At 47.4% G+C, this 19,900-nt stretch overlaps 1 protein-coding gene across 6 annotated transcripts in view; it reads left to right on the forward strand.

The window, feature by feature from the left end:
* The window catches only part of CCP110 (centriolar coiled-coil protein 110), a 1,154,773-nt gene that overhangs the window by 731,363 nt on the left and 403,510 nt on the right, over window positions 1-19,900 (forward strand). For all 6 annotated transcript variants that reach the window (XM_069647149.1, XM_069647148.1, XM_069647151.1 and 3 more), the window contains one exon: window positions 18,537-18,667. In XM_069647149.1, the coding sequence (XP_069503250.1) occupies window positions 18,537-18,667 (131 nt within the window). The remainder of the gene's footprint in view (window positions 1-18,536; window positions 18,668-19,900) is intronic.

The following is a 19,900-nucleotide window of genomic DNA, read 5'->3' on the forward strand; positions in this document are numbered from 1 at the left end:
AGAGTTTCGGATGAGTGGATCTCAACTATACTCTTTGAAGTAAAGATCCCTACGTATTTGAAGCATGGTACCTTTGCAATTTCTGATTGTCTCGGGTACCATTAGAATATATTTTTCCTTGCTTCGCCACTTTTTTTTTTTTTTTTAAAGTAAGGATCTTAGTTTTTTGTATATTGATTTCCAAATTCCTTTGCTCTGCATAAGTCTGTAATCTGTCCAACTGTCTTTGTAGACCCACTTCCGTATAATCAAGGAGGACTAAGTCGTCAGCATATAGTAAATGTGTGACTTTCACTTTTCCAAGCTTGGGAGGAAAACTGCTGGTTTGCTCTATAAACTCTCCCAGATCAGCTATATACAGATTATGGAGAGCAGGGGCTAAGGAGCAACCTTGTTTGACACCTTGTTTTGTTGGGATTTCCTTGTTTAGCGTCCCGGTAGCGGTGAGGCGGCTCTTATAGTTTTGTTGGTATAGAGCCAATGACTCTGTTCCAGTAGGTCAGCCGGGCGGTTCCTCTCTGCTAGCTTCTTCCAAAGGAGATCTCTGTTGAGGGTGTCAAAGACCTTGGAAAAGTCGACGAACACCAGATTGAGTCTGCGATTATTACTTGAGGTCTGTGCTTTAAGTAGGTTAATTAAGCAGGTTGGAGGGGAGGTCCCCAGCCTCTTGACGACACCTGCCTAGAACTTATAATTTAGACCGTATGACTGTGACCATGCTGTCAATCTTTTTAAAAGCAAAGTGGCATAGATTTTTCATAACACATCCAGGAGGGCAATCAGCCTGTAGTTGTGTGGGTCGGAACGAGTGCCACTTGTAAATACTAGTATTACATGTGCAGTTTTCCAGGATAGCGGAATAGATTTGGAAGCAAGAACATTTTGGAGCACCAAATCTAACATGTTAAAACAAAATCCAAAGCAGTAAGCCAACATGCGATTTGGCACCATCCGGCTCTGGGGCTCGAGAAGAACTCAGTCTTTTGATCATAATGACGAGATGGTCATTGTCATTTGGCAAAAGCCAGCTAAAGGATGTCACTACGAGACCGATAGTTCAAAAGCAAACCGAAGAAGGCAATCCAATTTGACTCAGACATGCAGTTTACTTGTTGGTAATGTTGGGTCTTATTTAGTGACCTGATTAAAGACCAGTTCTCTGCTGTTGATTTTTTGGTCGAGAATCTAAGCATTCTTGTTGGAGTAAGACGCTTCTATGGTTAATGCACCAAGATTTGAAATTGGCCTTTATTTGTTTGGATTCTGCCTCAGATGTTTCTCGAGGGCCCGCAAAGCATGTCTCATCTCTTTTCTTTTTTGGACCAATAAACAATCAAAATTATGTTGGGGTATGCTTCTTTGACTATGGGAGTTGGATTTGTTTTTTGGCGCAGTACAGCGTCAGAATGGCAATATAGTCCACTGCAGTCCAGAGATGAGGTAACTACTTCCAAAGATCTAACAGTCTTGATTACGTTTTTTTGAGATAAAGATGTAGTCAGTGACAGAATATTGGGCTCCTTTTCCAGGTTGGATGCCGAATAGAAATTTCTTCAAAACATCTATTGGTCACATGCAGTGCTCGGCTGGTCATGAGTTTGTGCCATAGGGCCCTTTTGTTGTTGAGGTCACAAGACTAAAATCTTTCTCTTCTGTGTCATGTTTTCCGTCAATGGATAGCAGGCATATAAATCGCTACATAAGATAACTGAGAGGTTGCTCCAGTTATATGCTTCATCACTGGCTTCTGCCATGATCTCCCGCATCTTTTATATCTAGATCAGTAGCACTCCAATAGATGTTGAGTGACGGGTACCTTAAAGTGTGCTTTCTACAACGAGTGAGTCTTTGTAACTTTCTCATGATGGTATGTTGGAGAAAATGACCTTTGATACATTTAATGATCTCGTAGTTTTCTTTAACATTGATCATAGTTAACAGCCCAGCTCTCTGTCTTCCCGCTGCCCCTCTGATGGCCGGGTTAAGGATTGATGTAAAGCCATCCAGGGATTGTTCAGAGGATAGCCAAGTCTCCTGGAAACATATCAAATCCATATTGTCCCAAGGAAGTGCTCCTTCCTCCAGTAGGTGCGAGAAACCTCTTGTGTTCCAGGATAGAAGGGTTAAGGCGCTTTGTAGTGGCTCTTCGGGGGGTCTCTGCTACTGATTTTGTTTATTTGCCAAAACCGCTTGAAGCCAGGCCCACGATAACTCTTCAGGATAATCTATTGTAGGCTGATTTTTCTGTATCATCTTTTTGGTCTGGTCTGTTCCTACTTCACAGCAGATGGTCAGAGCTAGATTTGATTTCAGGAATTTTGTAGGGGATTCTCCTTTACTTATTTGTCTACCAGTCTTTCCCAGTAGATCCCGGTCGAGAGACTCTTGAGATGAACTTCTAGTTGTCTCCAAAGCAAGGACCCTCTTTTCAAGGTCATTCCAGATCCTTTGATCATCCATAGGTTGACTTGGTCTGTTAAATTTGTTTATCACTTCGGACCCCTTAAAGAGGTCTGTAAGATCAAAGCCCATTGTCGGAAAGCTTGCCGTTGCGGACAGTAATAGATTTTTTACAATAGTGGATCTTGGATGCAGATGGACCAAGTCTGATCGCTCTTCTCTATGAAAATACAAAAAAGGTTGCAGGTGCCCCTCTAGAAAGAACATGGCATGATAACCTGTTCTGTTTTTTCTCACTTTGAGAGTCCGCAGCCATCACTTTTTGCTCACTGTACTTTTCACAAAGGAGGAATATCCATTTGCATATTGGTCTTTGTCTTGCCCACAGGGGCAGCCCAGCACCGAAATGTCAGGCAAAACCTCCTTTGAACAAGAGTACCAACAGCGGGACAAAGACGGATATGCAAATCGATATTCCTCCTCTGTGAAAAGTACAGTGAGCAAAAAACGATGGCTGCAGACACTCAAAGTGGGGAAAAAACACAGAACAGGTTATCATGCCATGTTCTTTTCTAGAGAGGGGCGCCTGCTACCTTTTTTGTATCTTTGCAAGGAACTTGGGTTTGGTCACCCTAAGTTACTTGGGGAAACACAGATGTGGACCCCTTGCTCACTGTGCTCAGAGAGGCACAGTACCACCTTGCTGATGAGGCCCAACAAGGCTGAAACACGTGTGAGGGGGGTTCCTGTTGGTACTCTTGTTCAAAGGGGGTTTGCCTGGCATTTTGTTGCTGGACTGCCCTTTTGGGCGGGACAAAGACTGATGTGCAAATCGATATTCCTCCTCTGTGAAAAGTACAGTGAGCAAAAAGCGATGGCTGCAGACTCTCTAAATGGGGTGAAAACCCACAGAATCGGTTATCATGCCATGTTCTTTCTAGAGAGGGGCGCCTGCTACCTTTTTTGTATCTTCTCTGCAAAACTCCACTACAGTGAAATCTTCGCTAGTGATTTGTCGCAATTGAGGAATGTAGTGGCTGGCATAGTCTGACCACATTATGCCTATTTAGTATAAAATTATCTTTCATTAACCACTCTTTCCAGTCTTAGGCATTGTGAGTAGTCTTTTGTGGAGTGGTTGTGGCCAGTATGTGGTTTAGTCTTCCTTGGCTCGCGGCCCACTTTGTCGTGCAGTGCGGGTCATTCTAGATTCTTTAGCCTCCGAGAATTTGTTACTCTGCCTCTTATGTGTGTCCCGTCTATATACTCCTTGAAGTTTTTATCCTTTACATCGCCCTTAGGCATGTGGTTGGTGATTTTCAGGGTGGAAACTGAGCGTGGGGGGCCTCTCTTGACTGTTTCCTTATGTTCCATACCAGTCCTGGTATTGGAAAGTTTTTCCTGTGCTTTAAATTTAGCAATAAGACGCTCTCATTTTTCCGCTAGCGTTGGGTACGCGTCCCTCCTGATGCATCACTAGCTGTAGTAGCCAGGCAGCTGTGTGCAGGACCATTTTCACCCACTTGAATGGTCACTTCATCTATTACTGAGACCTTTGTTTTATGTTCCTCGCTCCTTGGCGGGATGTCCGTTTCATTTGCTTCAATCGAATAGACAGATAGATCAAGGAGAGGGTTGTGTTCTTTCTGAGTCAGGGCAGCATCTTCCTTTTTCTGACGCTTGCATTTTCCTTTCAACAATTGATTTTTTCAATTTAGCTGTTTTATTCCTCCCTTGTTGCTTGCTAACCTTCGGAGGCAGAGTATGTTTTTTGAAAAAATGTCTTGCATCGTTGCCACGTGGACAATGTAAGGTTCTAGGGGGGATAGATATTGCAACCTTTTTCCAGAGGATAGATTTTATCTCCAAATCTCTTCTGAGTGATGTTGTAATTGGAAGCTAGTTCAAAATCTGTTGCTGTTTATTCGTCTCCATTTCTCATCTCAATGTTCTCAAAACCATGTGCTGGATCTAGATGGGTTGTGCTTATTTCAGGGTCTGCTATAATCCTAATCTGTCTATCAATATTTTCCCGTGAAGTGCCTTCTTCCTAGCCAACCTCATTAATGGAGCTCTCCGATGTAATGATCTGTCCTGGCGTGAAGTCTTCACACGATCGGTTAGATTCATGATGAGAATTCTTGGAAAAAGTTCCAGAGTGGGATTGGCGTTCTCTCATGGGCCTTATGGAGGTTCTCTTTCTGTTTTTCTTGCCAGGGTCCGTTCTGTCGTTGGCCTCTTGTTGGTTCTTTGCCGTGATGTAGCCTTCCACAAATATCATTTTGGAATGCATTATTGCAGTAGAGTGGTGTGATTAGCCAGAGTTTCATGGATATCTTCATAGAGCTTCATAAAAGGCACCATTGCAATGGTGGTAATGGACATTAGGGCCGGCGGGTCTTGTTTTGATGACCTAGAATGTTTGGCGTCAAGTTGCCCTGCTGAAGAGACATGCCTTGCTATTAGTCGTGTCTTCCATGGTAGAGCAATTGTGGATAGTGCTGGGCAGGTGTGATTCTAAGGGTATTGGAGGAACGGAAAGGGGTGGCTTGTGAGATGGTAATATAGTTTTTGCTTTCTGCTCGCTGTTACCTTGCTCATTAACCTCTGGATTGTGGCTAGGGGATCTGCCCCTTTCAGCTGGGCATATTCATTTTGTCCGAGTACCCAAACTGATATGTGCTTCGTTTTCCGTAATGTTCCGCTCGCATCTTCCTTCATCATGTTGTTTAAAGCTTCGATCTTTCTCTCAGGACCTCAATATCGCATTGCACACCTGCTAACAGGGTGCTTGAAAGCTCTGGTCGTTCCTTTGTTGATTGTTCTATACTTAAAGCCTTGATAAGGGTTCCGCTGGCTATGTCTTTCGCCAGGTCTATAATTGCGTCACAGCAGACAAGGTTGCAGCGGATCCTCCCCCTGCTAACGGGACTTGGTCTTCTTTCCCCTAGTTCTCCAATTCTGATGTTCTGGCAGCCATTGTTAAGCTGAAGTCTGCCTCTCCCGCCGATGCCATACCTTTGGCTCTCTTAAAGGAAGCATCTGGCGAGCTGATTGAACACATCACTACTGGCGTTAATGCCTCATTCTTTAGCGGAGTGATTCCGCCATCGTTTAAGCATGCGCTGGTAATTCCACTCTTAAAACTTCTCTTGATCCTGACATATTGTCCATTTCCGCCATATTTCCCTTCTTCCTTTCTTGACGAAGGTGATGGAAGCACTGGTGTCCCCTCTTCTGTCTGGTTTCCTGGAATCTTCTCAATATTTTGACTCATTCCAGTCTGGGTTCAGGCATTGGAGAGGCACTGAATATGTCTTGAACTGAGTCATGGGCGACTTGGCGCATCTGGTAGACATTAGGGGTGTCGGAGCAGTCCTTTTATCATTTCTTTCGGCTGTGTTCGACACGATTGATCATACCATCTTGATCTCCCGTCTCTAAGATGCTGGTCTGTCTGGCCTGATCCTCGACTGGTTCCTGGCCTTCTTGTCCGATCGGTCTCAGTCTGTCTCTCTCTCTCTCACTCCTTTCTGTTCGGTCCTGGTCTCATTGTCCTGTGGTGTCCCCCAGGGATCTGCACTGTCACCTATCCTGTTTAATGTCTATATTAGATCTCTTTTGCTCCTCATCCAAGCTCATGGGTTCCGCTTTTACTCCTATGTGGATGATACCCAGATCCTTGTTCGCCTGGACCTCTTTCGAGCTGATACAGCTACTCGGCTGAGGAACTGTCTTGAGGATCTGTGGGCATGGATGATGAGCAACTGGTTAAAGTTAAACGGTAGCTAGACCGAGGTGCTGGTTGTGGGTACAACATCTCCCCATTTGTTCTGGACCGCTGAATTCTGGCCGACCAGCCTTGGCCCCCTCCCTGTGCCAGCTCAATCGGTTAGGAATCTCGGGGTCAAAATCTGTGCTTCTCTTACCCTGGACGACCAGTTGGCCTCGGTGTGTACGGCTGGTTACTTTGAGCTTTGCATTTTGTGTAAGGTCCTGCCTTTTATTCCTGCCGAATGCCAGGCTCCGGTGGTGGCTGCTCTGGTCTTGAGCACTCTCGATTATTGTAACTCTCTGTAACTGGCTCAACCACGTTATCTGATTAAAAGACTCCAGCTACTGCACAATACGGCTGCCAGATCCATACTCCACCTCCCTTTTCGATCCCATATGTCTCCCCTGCTGAAGAAATTACTTTGGCTTCCTGTCGCCACTCGGATCTTCTTTAAATCCATGTTCTTTGTGCACTGTGCTTTCTATGGCCTGGGAGCTGAGTATTTGCAGGCCAAATTCACACATGATGTGCCGACTCGCTCCCTGAGATCTCAATCTGCTCTTCTTGTAGTAGTTCCTCAGTATATTGACACGTAAGGAAGGGCAAGCATTCTTGTGGTGGCCGCAAAGGTTTCCCTTCTCCCGATTGCCAGAATACAATGTTTCCACTCGATTCCTTTTTAATAGACTATTCTTAAATAGTCTTTCAATTCTTGCCACTCTTTCACAATGTCTTTGGGTCCTTCTTCCCATTTTGGAATAGTTCTCCAATACTCCCTTTTTGGTATCTTTATTCTTCTCTGAGTCAGGTTGCTATTCCCTTTTGATTTCGGTAACATATTCCTTCTTAGCTGTGAAATGCCTTCTTGGTTCTTAGGGTTCCCCCTCTCATCGGGTGATTTACTATGAATTACTCTGTGCAAAGACCGACGTTTGCTCTGTGTGCTTTTGCTGAGCCACTTCCTGGAGCAGGCGCGGAGCACCCGCGTGGATTCCTGTGTAGAGTCCAGTCACTTGTCAGTCACTCGCCAGTCAACCGACTGTCTCGAGTGGCTGGACCGATGGCTGAAACAACAATGGCACAGAGACTGGGAAAATGCGACCCGCCGGATACTAGAGCGCCCACGGACAGGACAGCAAACATACAGAATCTACGAAGTGGAGCTGCATGCCGACTGTCGGAAGGTGGAGAGTCAAAGCTGGTAGCTGCATCTGATACCGCGAACATTGCAAACCCAATTGCAGAACTGACAACGACGCCAGGTAAAACAGTGGAAATACTCAGATGTACCACCTTAGTTCTCCAGGAAGCAAGGACGGCATTAATCTCACCTTCTATATCTTGCGCTGCTATTCCTGCAGCCATCAATGACTACTCTCCCCACGGTGCCGCAACACAATCCTCAAACCCCTCCCAGTTTGTAGTCTGTCTTGACGCCACTGACAACCGAAGCCTTGGTCTCGGTCCCAGTGGGCATTAACTTGACTTTAAAGGTGGGGGAAGAGCCATTGTTCCCAAAATTCGAACCCCCCCGGTTCAAATCACCCAATATTAAAGACGATATCAGCCCGCCATATCTTGAAAACAAGTCCCAGACCAATCTAAAATCCAGGGGGAAGTGGGGGGGGATTTGTTACCATTATAAATTCAGCTGTACTCACTGAAACATTACAGACTCCCTACTCCACTACCAAAAGCAGCCACGGTATGGGAAAACACAATCTACATTTATGACTAGCTAGCTGGAGTTTCAATTGGGTCAACAGAGGCTAAAGACGCCGTAGAGGTCATCAGTCTATCCAGGATTGATAACTCTGCTCATTTGGTAATAGATTGGGGCCTGGAACGATCTTCCTTTGACCCTATGGGGTACTGTGGATCATTTCACCTTTCCGCAGGCGTCTGAAAACGACTCTGTTCTAGAGTCTCCTGGAGTCTGTTATATTAAAATTCATGTACTCATGCGATAGCGCCAAGATGCCCTGAGGCATACGTGCACTTTACCAAGTTCATTTAACATAACTATGATTTTCCTCATGCCCTACCCATGGGGAAGAATTAGAAGATAGTCTTGGACGTTTATACGCTTGCCGTTTTCTGTCTGGTGGATACTCAGGTGAAACAATTTCTATAGGAACCAGCTGGCAGCAGAGAAACTGGAGGCTATTTGTCTTCCTCCATAGTGCCCTCTAACAATTCAGCATCAGTTAATTCAAGTGCATTTGTTTCTGACGAGTTTTTGTCCGGTTTTGTCTTTTAAATGCACATTTTTTAACAGGGTTGGCACCAGTGGAAGGTGTTTTCTTACCACCTGCTCAGGCCCATTTTCGAGAAGGCATAAGGCCTTTCGCCTGTCTCATTGGGCCAGCCTTTTTCCATTTCACCAAAGCAGGAGTGACTGTATGTCAGCCGGCTTCAATGTTTCTGAAGGGCTTGATTGTTTATTAGCAGTTCTAGTGATCCAAGAAAAGGAAGCCTCTCCCATAGGGTGGCAGGTTGTTCGGTTTTCTTCCAGCCCCCTATTTGTCATTACCAAATGAGCAGAGTTATCAATCCTGGATAGACTGATGACCTCTATGGCGTCTTTAGCCTCTGTTGACCCAATTGAAACTCCGGCTAGCTAGTCATAAATGGAGATTCTGTGTTTTCCCATACCGCGGCTGCTTTTGGTAGTGGAGTAGGGAGTCTATAATGTTGTTTCAGTGGGTACAGCTGAATTTATAATGGTAACAAATCCCCCCCACCTCCCCCTGGATTTTAGATTGGTAGGCGACTCGTTTTCAAGATATGGCAGGCTGATATCGTCTTTAATATTGGGTCATTTCAACAGGGGGGTTCGAATTTCGGGAACAATGGCTCTTCCCCCCTCCTTTAAAGTCAAGTTAATGCCCACCGGGACAGAGACCAAGGCTTCGGTTGTCAGTGGCGTCAAGACGGACTGCAAACTGGGAGGGGTTTGAGGATTGTGTTGCAGCACTGTGGGGAGAGTAGTCATTGATGGCTGCAGGAATAGCAACGCACGATATAGAAAGTGAGATTAATGCCGTCCTTGCTTCCTGGAGAACTAAGGTGGTACATCTGAGAATTTCCACTGTCTTACCTGGCGTCATTGTCAGTTCTGCAATTGGGTTTGCAATGTTCGCAGTATCAGATGCAGCTACCAGCTTTGACTCTCCACTTTCCGACAGTCGGCATGCTGCTCCACTAGGTAGATTCTGTATGTTTGCTGTCCTGTCCGTGGGCCCTCTAGTATCCAGCGGGTTGCATTTTCCCAGTCTCTGTGCCATTGTTGTTTCAGCCATAGGTCCAGCCACTCGAGACAGTCGGTTGACTGGCGAGTGACTGGACTCTACGCAGGACTCTACGCAGGACTCCATGCGGGTGCTCCGCACCTGCTCCAGGAAGTTCGAGATTTTCTTAAAGCGGCAGGGCTCAACAAAAGCACACACAGCAAACGTCAGTCTTTGCACAGAGTATTTCATAGTAAATCACCTGATGAGAGGGGGAACCCTAAGAACCAAGAAGGCATTTCACAGCTAAGAAGGAATATATTACTGAAATCAAAAGGGAATAGCAACCTGACTCTGAGAAGAATAAAGATAACAAAAAGGGACTATTGGAGAACTATTCCAAAATGGGAAGAAGGACCCAAAGACATTGTGAAAGAGTGGGAAGAAGTGACAGACTATTTAAGAATAGTCTATTAAAAGGTAATCAAGTTGAAACATTGTATTCTTGCAATCGGGAGAAGGGAGACATTCTCCTGATCTTATTTAAGTTGATTAGAAAAGTGGTTGGGTCAGGTAGAACACGTTTTTGGACAGTGGACTGAGTTGTTTGAGACTTTCTGATGACTGAAGATCATCTTGGGTATTTACATAGGCAGGGAACACGCACAAAGCAATAGGGAGATATAGGCGTTATGCTTATTATTTAATAAACGACCAGTAGAAATGTCCTCAGTGTCTGCATCCTCTTTCTGACCCACCACAGTGCATGCATGTGCCAGAGATGCAGAACAGTTGGAGAACTAGCACTCATTCAGAGTTGTAGCGAAAGCCTCCATTCTGAGGTAAAGTCCTGCACATCAGGAAGGCCAGATTGACACGGCATAAAAATCTCAGGAGTGAGGAGAGCCAAAAGGTAGCAACGGGAAAGATGAATCCTGTATTGTGGTACAGGTTCGAGTACCAGTCATTCCGGGAACTGTAAGGAGGAACACTTTGAGGTATTGAATTCTCATTGAGGGAGCACTTTCCGTAAGAGCGCACAACTCTGTTGCCTTAGATGTGCGCTAACCCCTAAGTGTCATGGGGCCAAGAAATAAAACTTGGTGACCCTGTACTCTGGTGTAGTGAAAAGAGTACATTTTGAAAGACCCAGAAAACCCTGAGAACAATTAATGCAAAGCCATTCTTGACATGCTTGTTTTCTTAAATCTTTGATTCTTTTATCTGTTTAAAGCACTTTCTGAGGTAGTGTCACAGCTGAAAACTAAGATGGTGCCTCTAGAAGAAATCCAAGCTTAATCCACCAAATTCCAAGGCTCCTCCAGCAAAGTATGCTGGGGTACTTTAACTGGACATGTGTTAGGCAGCTACCTGATCTTTGTGCCATACTTTCTGCTGACACTGTTAGCTGGATGTAGATACATTAGAGTCGCATCCTTTTGGGATGTTTCTACTGCGTTAAAGATTTTCTTTTTACATAGTCTGTAGGAATGCCAATCCATTAGCACAAGTTGATAATTTTTGGCAACATTTGTTCCCATAAGTGCTCTAGTAGGCTTTCTTGCAGGACTTAATGATTCTCAATTTGTTGAACTCTGAATTATGAAGGACTAAATCAACCCTACTGGGAATCTAGCTTGAGACGGCAAGTTTCCTGAGGTGAGTGTTACATACCGGCAGCGTTTTAAGTATTGGATATCTTGGGTATTCTGTGTATATGATGGTGTGCATAGAGTATAGGTGAACCCAATGTCTAGGGTGTAGTCCCAACGAGTTATGGCAAAAGACCACACCCTTTGGCAAGTGCAAATAGCGGTACTGTTTGTGTCATGCGGTGCCTGCTATGTAGGGCTACTGTGCCGGGGCATCGGTTAGTGTGCTCGAGGTATTGATTGCAAGACATGTCCTGTGTAGAGTGCAACCATTCCCTCTGGGTATCTATGTCAGGGATTGGGATACTGCATAGTATCCACAGAATATGGCCACAGGCTGTAGCCTGCAAGTATGGTATGGTAGTATCCAGTGGACAGGACCTTATTTCCTCTGTATTTGTTCATGCCCTTCTAACCACAGGTATCGAAGTGCTATTACTTCCTGAATTTCTCACAGTGCATGACTTCAGACTATGCCCCATGGGTACTGTTGTCAGCATTGTGGCATATTTACAGGGTATACGTTCAGCGCAGTACCAACTATACGTGGCAGCAATCATTTAAATGGTGGTGTAGGTGATTGCATCGGTAAAGGTTTGCGTGTCTATGACAATGTGGCTAGTGAATGTTTTTAATGCAGCACTTGTTTAATAGTACACAATTCATCTTGCCTAGTTATGGGAAAGCCTAGTTTTTTGTTTTTCTTTTTAAATCACTTTTTTTTACTTAACAGTGACAACAACTGCCCTTAACGCAATGAATACATTGATTCTCCCAAGTCTCAAGCACCGAGTTGCTTGAATGGCTGTTGTGACAGTGCAGTGGTAATCCCATGCTCAAGTTTATATTGCCATGTTCTTTTTAAGCACCTGCTGACGAGATTGTGTCTTATGATGCTAGTGAGTTCTGTGTTCAATGGAGATGGATTGCTAAAGACCTTTGGCCTGAAGATATTTAAAAATTGCTTTGGAACCTATACAAGAGTGGTATACAACATAATGAATGTGGGGTAGCTAAATCATAGTTACAGGGCTTAGAAAAGGTTGAAACTTGAGGTGGGTAATGCTGTAGTAGGGTGCTGACTAGGGAAGACTTTGTGGCATGAGGAGTGGGTGAAGGTAGTAGGCATCCACAGGTTAGTACTGTATCCGTGATGTGTGCTAAAGGATCTATAACCCAAAATCGTGAACCTTTGGATAACTAGGTTGGCTCCCTTGATTAGGTTACCATTGTGCAGTTTGATATGCTTAATGGCAGGTTTTGGGAAGGGCAATATAATATAATATTTTCTCCAGCATGGGGTCTGGCACGGATTCACATGCTCATGAATATTCCCCGTCGTCAGGCTGAGAATCCTCTGTAAAAGAAAAACTGTTTCACTTTCACTTACACAACTGTATTTCTCCCATAAACCAATCACTGTCCTCTGGGTCATACTGCCCCCAGCCAATGACAGTCCTTTCCCTAAGCCCCTCCTCTGGCAGATGTCCTGAGATTTTTACTGCATGCTTCTGTGTTGGGAGTCGTTGAGTTTTGCTCTGCAAGCTACTTCTATGTTTTTCGTGGAGAAAGGTTCTATTTTTGTTCCAAAAGAGCCTGTGTGCTCTTTTCTCCATCTGCCGACAGCAGGGATCCGTTGTCTGTGAAGTTCAGCACCCCTCAAGGGCGAAGATCGTCAAAGTTTTCAGAAGGCCATCAGGCCTACTTTGCGCCCTCCAACCATGACGCAGGAGAAGAAAGAAGGAAGATCCCTCTTCAAGCCCTGCACCAAGTGCGGGCTCTGGAACGTGTTTGTGGAGGACAATGCCTCTATTACCTGCATCCAGACCACAAGGAAGAGGTTTGCAAGATTTGCAACGGATTCTCCAAGAAGATGACAATGGAGAGGCACAGTAGACTGGCGGCGTGGCTGAGCGCCAAGACCAGTGCCCGGAGCAATAACATGCCTCACCCCAAGGCCGGTCAGTCCGAGGAGCAGGCTACTAAGTTCTGTGAGGGCGCCTCATCTGTGGGAGCCCAAGATGAGGCCAACCACCGCAAGTCCAGGTCGTCCGGGGTCGCAGCGTAAGTGAGTCCCGCGGCAGGCAGCACGCAATCAAAATCAACCTCTGCCTCCATTGCCAGCCGGCAATCGAGCTCCTCCTCGAAGAGAACATCGTCCAACCCGGTTAAGCTGTGGGAGAAGCCAGAGAAGCCACGGATGGAGTAGAAGGCTGAGCTGCCCAAGAAGGCCCAGGCAGCACAACAAAAGTCTTTGTTGACGATAAAGCTGGTGGCGGCTGCTCTTTCGAAAGCTAAAGGGGCTGAACCTGCGAGGGTATCACCCACAGCACTGAAGGTATCCCTCCCTTCAAGGCGAGAAGCCGCGGTTGTGACTTTGACAAGGTCTGCCGGCACTCCGGAAGAAGGGTACACCCCCTCAGAACTGGTTCCAGTCCCTTGGGGAGAAAAAGGGGGTGGGGGGCAGGGAGGCACAGATCAGTCCCAGATCGGGGCTCAAGCCATGGAAATTCACAGAGGACGTGGATATGGAGTCCCTGCATATGGTCCACGTGGAAGAGGTTGACGCGGGCACAGGTACCAGTGTTCTGATCCTGGCAGTTCCGCTGAGGTATGTGTCTCTGGACATCCTATCAACCCTCCACACCTTGGTATCGGAGATCCAGAAGAGGATGTCACAAGGGCCTGTTCCAACGGTCCCCCGATCAATCGCTGACGAAGAAAAGAAAGCACCAACCGATGCCCCCTTTTCAGCCTCCACACCTGCTTCAGGTCCATCTCCCCAGCATACCGGACATGGGGACGGATACGGCCACAACGTCATCGTCGGAGTAGCCAGCGAGTCTCTGCAGCCTAGGGCGTCCCCACCGAATGAGGTGGGATTGTTCCATTCTATGTTCGCTAAAGCCTCCAAGCTGTTCCAGCTCGTGCCCGAGGAGATCAGGAAAGAGGGTTTCCTGTACCAGAGGCGCGAGGCCAAGAGGAAAATAATCATGGCGGTGCCCCTCCTGGATGACGTGTGTGGTGTGGGAGGGACACGCCTTCTTGAAGAACCCTTGACTGGCTCCAGCTAAGCGGGATAGGCTGGAGAAGAAGTACCGGGTACCTGAATCCGCACCCAAGTGCCTAGGTTGCAACCGTCGCCGGATTTTGTGGTTTCGGTGACTGCGAGGAAGCAATCATCTAACCTGCCCTCATCATCTTCAGTCCCTACGGACAGTGAGGGTAAGAAGTTGGAAGCCATGGGAGGAGGGTAATCTACACTGCGGTGTCCACCATCAAAGCTGGCCGCGCATTGGTGATCCTAGCCAGGTACCGCAGGGAGCTGTGGTACAGGCTGGGGCCTATTCTGGAGTTATATACCAACGACAAAAGGATGGAGGCGATCGCCCTCTTCCAGGAGGGAGAGATAACGTCAGATCACACCATCACAGTGGCGCTGGACGTTGCCGTCACGGTTCTGCCAGATGGGGAACAGTGTCTGCCTTCGTCGCCAAGGCTGGATGAAGGCCTCACATTTTCGTCCGGAGGTCCAAACAAAGGTACTGGACATGCCTTTCGACAGAGATAACCCTTTTGGAGAGGCCGTCGACGAGTCTTAACAGGCCATCAAGGCAGATATGGAGATGGCCTGTGCTCTGGGCACACTCCAACAGCACTGCTCTTCCTTTTGTTCTTCCAGAGGAAAGTCGGGCAGGTCGTCGAAAGGTTTCTCCTCCTTGTACCGTCAGCCTTCCAGATCCACAGCCCAGGACCGCCCACAGAGGCTGTTCCCAGGCCTACGGAGGAGGAGGAGGTCAGCGTTGTCGCCAGCAAGGCAAGACGCCGGCACTGAAGCAAGCCTGAACCAACCAAGGCATCGGGCCCCCACCTGTGCACTCCGGTGGGGGGCCGGCTTACGAGGTACGTCAGCGAGTGGGAAAAGATCACCACCAACAGATGGGTGCTGGACGCTCTCACCCAAGGACATATCCTGGAATTGCAGCACAGGTGTCCGCAGATCCCGCCAGTGGCCCGTCAGGAGCAGCACGTCCCTCAGTTCTTGGAGATGGGGCGATGGAGATGTGCCCCAGCGACTCTGGGGCTCCGGAGTCTACTCCAGATACTTCTTGGTAAAAAAGAATACTGAGGGCTGGAGGCCCATTCTGGACATGCAACGTCTAAACAAGTACCTCAAGTCTCAGAAATTCAGGATGGTCACGTTGCAGCATATGCTCGGCCAACTGCAAAGAGGGGATTTCTTGATGTTGCTGGACCTGGAGGACACCTACTTCCACGTCCCCATTCACAGGAAACACTGCAAGTTTCTATGCTTTGTGGTGCAGGGACAGCACTACCAGTTCAAGGCCCTACCCTTTGGCTTAATATCAGCCCCCAGAGTGTTCACGAAGTACCTGGCACTGGTGGCGGCCCATCTGCGTCTACGGGGGATTCATGTATATCTGTACCTCAACTAACTCATCCGGCATCTGGAGTTCTCCATCAATTATCCAAAGTGCTGCTTGACACCATTGCAGAACATGCTGTTCTTGGAAGCCAGGCTCGATAGTGTCCTGCCTAGCTTCGCCTTCGGAGGGGAGAGTAGCGGCCATTCAGGGGAAGGTGCAGCAGCTGTTGCCGATTAATACGGCCACGGTGCGGACCATCAAGTCGTTACTCGGCATGATGTCGTCATGCATCTACCTCCTCCGTCTCTCCAGGTTACAGATGCGACCGCTTGAGGAGTTCCTGGATGCTCGCTGGGTGCAGTTCAGAAACTTTGCGGAGAAGATCTCACTGGATGGCGAGTTCCGTCGGGTGATAAGGTGGTGCGGCAACCAATCCAACATCGCCCGTAGCACAGGGTTTCAGAACCCTCCATTCCAGGTGACGGTCACAACAGACGCTTCCCTGGAAGGCTGGGGAGCCCACACTGACATCTTCATGCCAGAGGCCTTTGGCTTCCGGAAGTGAAGGATCTCCATATCAACATCCTGGAGCTGCGGCAGTGTTCTGGGCCCTCAAGTCGTTTCTTCCATCTCTGAAGGGCAAGGTGATGAGGATCTTCACGGACAACACCACCACAATGTTCTACATCAGGAGACGAGGGGGCACTTGCTCCCCGGCCCTCTCCAAGGAAGCACAGGAACAGTGGCGCTGGACGTTGGACAAGAAATGTTCCTCATCCACTTCACCTAGCTAGAGTTAAGAACACCATTGCGGACTCCCTCAGCAGGAAGTTGCGTTCCTGCCATGAGTGGGATGGAACTTGCGCTGGTCTAAGTGGACCACATCTTCGCCAAGTGGGGCAGGTCCCAGATAGACCTGTTTGCGACGGCGGCGAACTTCAAATGCCAGAAATTCGCCAGCAGATTGCATCAGCTGAGGAGCCTGGGGGACGCGTTCTCCTTCTCGTGGGAAGGGATGTTTCTGTATGCATTTCCTCCGTTGCCTCTCCTGCTACGAGTCATCAACCCACTCAGTGTCAGTGCAGGATGATATTCATCGCCCTGGCGTGGCCGAAAGCAGATTTGGTACCAGGACCTTCTCAGCCTGTCGGCGTTGCCGCCAGTCAAGCTACCAGCGGTCCCGGATCTTCTCACCAGAGAAGGAGGCGCAATCCTGCATCACGACCCAGGATCGCTCAACCTGAGGGCTTGGCTCCTGCAGCCATAGTGTTTGGAGGATATGAGTTGGCGGCAGACTGCAGGGAGATCCTCGCCAGGGCATCGGCGGCTCTGAAGTTTTAACGGTCACAAGTGGAAGCGTTTCACTATGTGGTGCCGGTAGCAGAAGATTACCCCTCTGAGGGTCATGGCTCCGCAGATTCTTCTGTACCTGCTATCCTTTGCCAAGGCTGGACTGGTGCATGCCTCAATCAAAGTACATCTGGCGGCTATCTCCCGCTACACCAAGTGTCCAGGAAGGTCTTCACTTTGGTCTCATCGGCTCGTCAAGGAGTTCCACAAAGGACTTTTTTGATCTTTCCCACCGGTGAAGGCGCCTGACCCGGCATGGGACCTCAACGTGGTTCTGACGAAGCTCATGGGGGGGGGGAGGCCCCTTCGAGCCTATGCAGAAGGCCCATCTCAAGTTCCTCTCGTGGAAAAAAGCCTTCCTCGTGGCCATCACCTCTGTGGGTTGGTGAGATACAGGCCCTGTCCTGCAAACAGCCATTTCTGACTTTCCACAAATCGAGGGTGGTGCTGCGTACGCACCCCTCTTTCATGCCAAAGATTCCATTGGAATTCCACCTCAACGAACCTTTGATATTTTCCTGCAACCTTCGTTACCGGCTGAGAGGGACTTGCACTTGCTGGACGTTGCTCGTGCCCTGAAGTTCTATGTGGCATGCACAGAATTTTCGAAAGACTTCACAGCTTTTTGTGAACTTTGGTCCTGTGAACCATGAGAAGGCTTTGTCCAAGACTTCCATCTCAAGGTGGCTCTCTGGCTGCATCATGCACTGTCATCAGTTGGCGAACCGACCGCTGCACAGCAGTCTGTGAGCCCATTCCTCCAGAGCGATCGATGTGACGATGGCGTTCCTGGCTGGTGTGCCCCTGCTGGACATCTGCAGGGCTGCTATGTTGGTCTACTGCGTCAACAGAGTTCAGAGTTAGCCAAGCATTGCTATCCAACCTGTTCACTTGAGGTGAGCCTGTTCCAGAGGTAAGCGTGCATTAATTCTTTTGAGCCTTGCCACCTCCCGTGGTTGTGTAATGTTGTACTTCTGTGTATTCGTTAACAATGAGCATGTGAATCCATGCCAGACCCCATGCTCGAAGGAACAAGTTACTTACCTGTAACTATTGTTCTCCAGCATGGGTCTGGCATGGATTAACATGCAAACCTTCCCCTCTGCGGCTCTTTGTTAGTCATACTGCCACATCACATGCTTACCAAATCTGAAGATGGCTGCCAGAGGAGAGGTTTAGGAAGAGGGCTGTCATTGGCTGGGGGCAGTATGACCCAGAGGACAGTGATTGGTTTATGGGAAAAACTGTTTTGTAAGTGAAACAAAACAGTTTTTCTTTTACCGAGGATTCCCAGCCTGACGACTGGGAATCTTCAAGAGCATGCAGATCCATGCCAGACCCATGCTGGAGAACAAAACTTACAGGTAAGTAACTTATTCCTTAAAGAGTAGACTGGGTGTATTCATGGATGTCATCCACTCTTTTGTCTAACAATTTGAGAAATAACAATCCTTTTAATCGCAGTGAAATCCAGACAAATTCGTCGAAGCTAAAACAATAGCATGAACTGAATTTCAATAAATTGAAGATTGGCCATTTGTGATAGATTGCCTCAGATGGAACTGTAGGTTTCTTTGTGAACACATTTTAACTGTTCACTAAGCACCACACTGGAGGCATTCATGTATTCCTTAATGTTGGCAGCTTTTTAGCACAATCCTGTTTTATGTTGATCATTTGTATATGAATCTGTGTGAATTGTAATTGTGATTTTATGGGGTCAATATTTTTTCTCTTGCAGGGTTGATGAGCACAACTTCTCATCATAGTTTAGTTTCTACTGGCGAAACCTCGTTCTACTTGTTGAAATCAGCAGCTAATGTTAGCTCTGCCCACCGGCACCTTGGGAGGGCACGAACCAGATGGTCTCAGGTGAGAAGCAAATTCATGTGGGTTAAGTACCTTTTTGTATTTCTGCAGGTGGCATGGTTTCAGACCAAGAAAACCAAAGGGTCTCAAACACAATTATTAAATTTACTATGCTCTCATCTGCCATTATCTTACGCCACCATATTCCAATGTTACTGGGTTTTTATGGTGGGATTTCACTGAAAGAAGTAAATCTAAAGTTTGCGAAAATCCTTGTTGCAATTGGTCTTCCCAAACTCAGTTTGATGGGGAAGATATGTCTTCCCATTAGTCATCTGCAACAATGTTGATTAGAGGTAGCAGTGAACAGGGTTCGAAATTGAGGGGCGCTCTTTAGCTTCAACGTATAGCCTAGAAGAGCCTGGTTAGCTTAAAACAATCCGTTAGCAGGAGCTACTTTTGCCTTCCCAGGCTGATGCTGAACAGACACAAATATGTGAATTTAACGACAATCTAGAACGCGGTATTCCACACCCCAAAACACCATTTCTAATGCACCTCTACTGTTGTCCCATGTATCTGTCAGGATCAAAAGGAGCAAAATACTGAGACTAGAAGAACCTAAGAGATCTCTGGGGGGTTACTGGGCTAGCTACTGGGACGAGGAGGAGGTACCAAGCTTTCATTGATTGTTTATTTGTATAGCGCCTATAGACAATGTTTCAAAGCGCTTCAAGGAGGGAGGGAACATGGGAGAATACAGTTACATTCTTACAGGTCCTTGAAACAAATCAGAATGTGAGAAATAACAATCATATCATAACCGATAGAAAAGTGCATGGAACAATAAGGGAGAGGAGAGGAAGGAAAACAGGAGACAAAAACTAGGGGTAGCATTACTATGCCTGACGACAATTGTTGCAGTGCAAGAGTGACAAGAGGAGGGGGAGGAGGGGAGGTGTGGGGAAGGGGAGAGAAGGGAAAAGGAGAGGAACACAACAAGTGACTATCTTAAAGGGTCGACTGATCAAGGTAGTACTGGAAGGGAGTTGGAGGAGAAGACAAGGAGGAAAGGGGGGGCAGACAAGCTATTATCAAAGTCAAGGGACAATGATGAGAGTAAAATGCTAAGATACTTGAAAGGTGAAGGGGGGACTGGTGACACAGGGGCCAGTGGGGGCAAACGGAGGGACACGGGGTCAGTGGAGGCACACAGGAACACGAGGGCCAGTGGGGGCACACAAGAGGCAAGTGGGGCACACAGAGGGCCACAAGGGGCTAGTGGGGCACACAGAG

This window comes from Ambystoma mexicanum, chromosome 2q (genome assembly GCF_040938575.1).
Source record: "Ambystoma mexicanum isolate Mex_15411 chromosome 2q, UKY_AmexF1_1, whole genome shotgun sequence".
In the NCBI taxonomy this organism is placed as follows: domain Eukaryota; kingdom Metazoa; phylum Chordata; class Amphibia; order Caudata; family Ambystomatidae; genus Ambystoma; species Ambystoma mexicanum.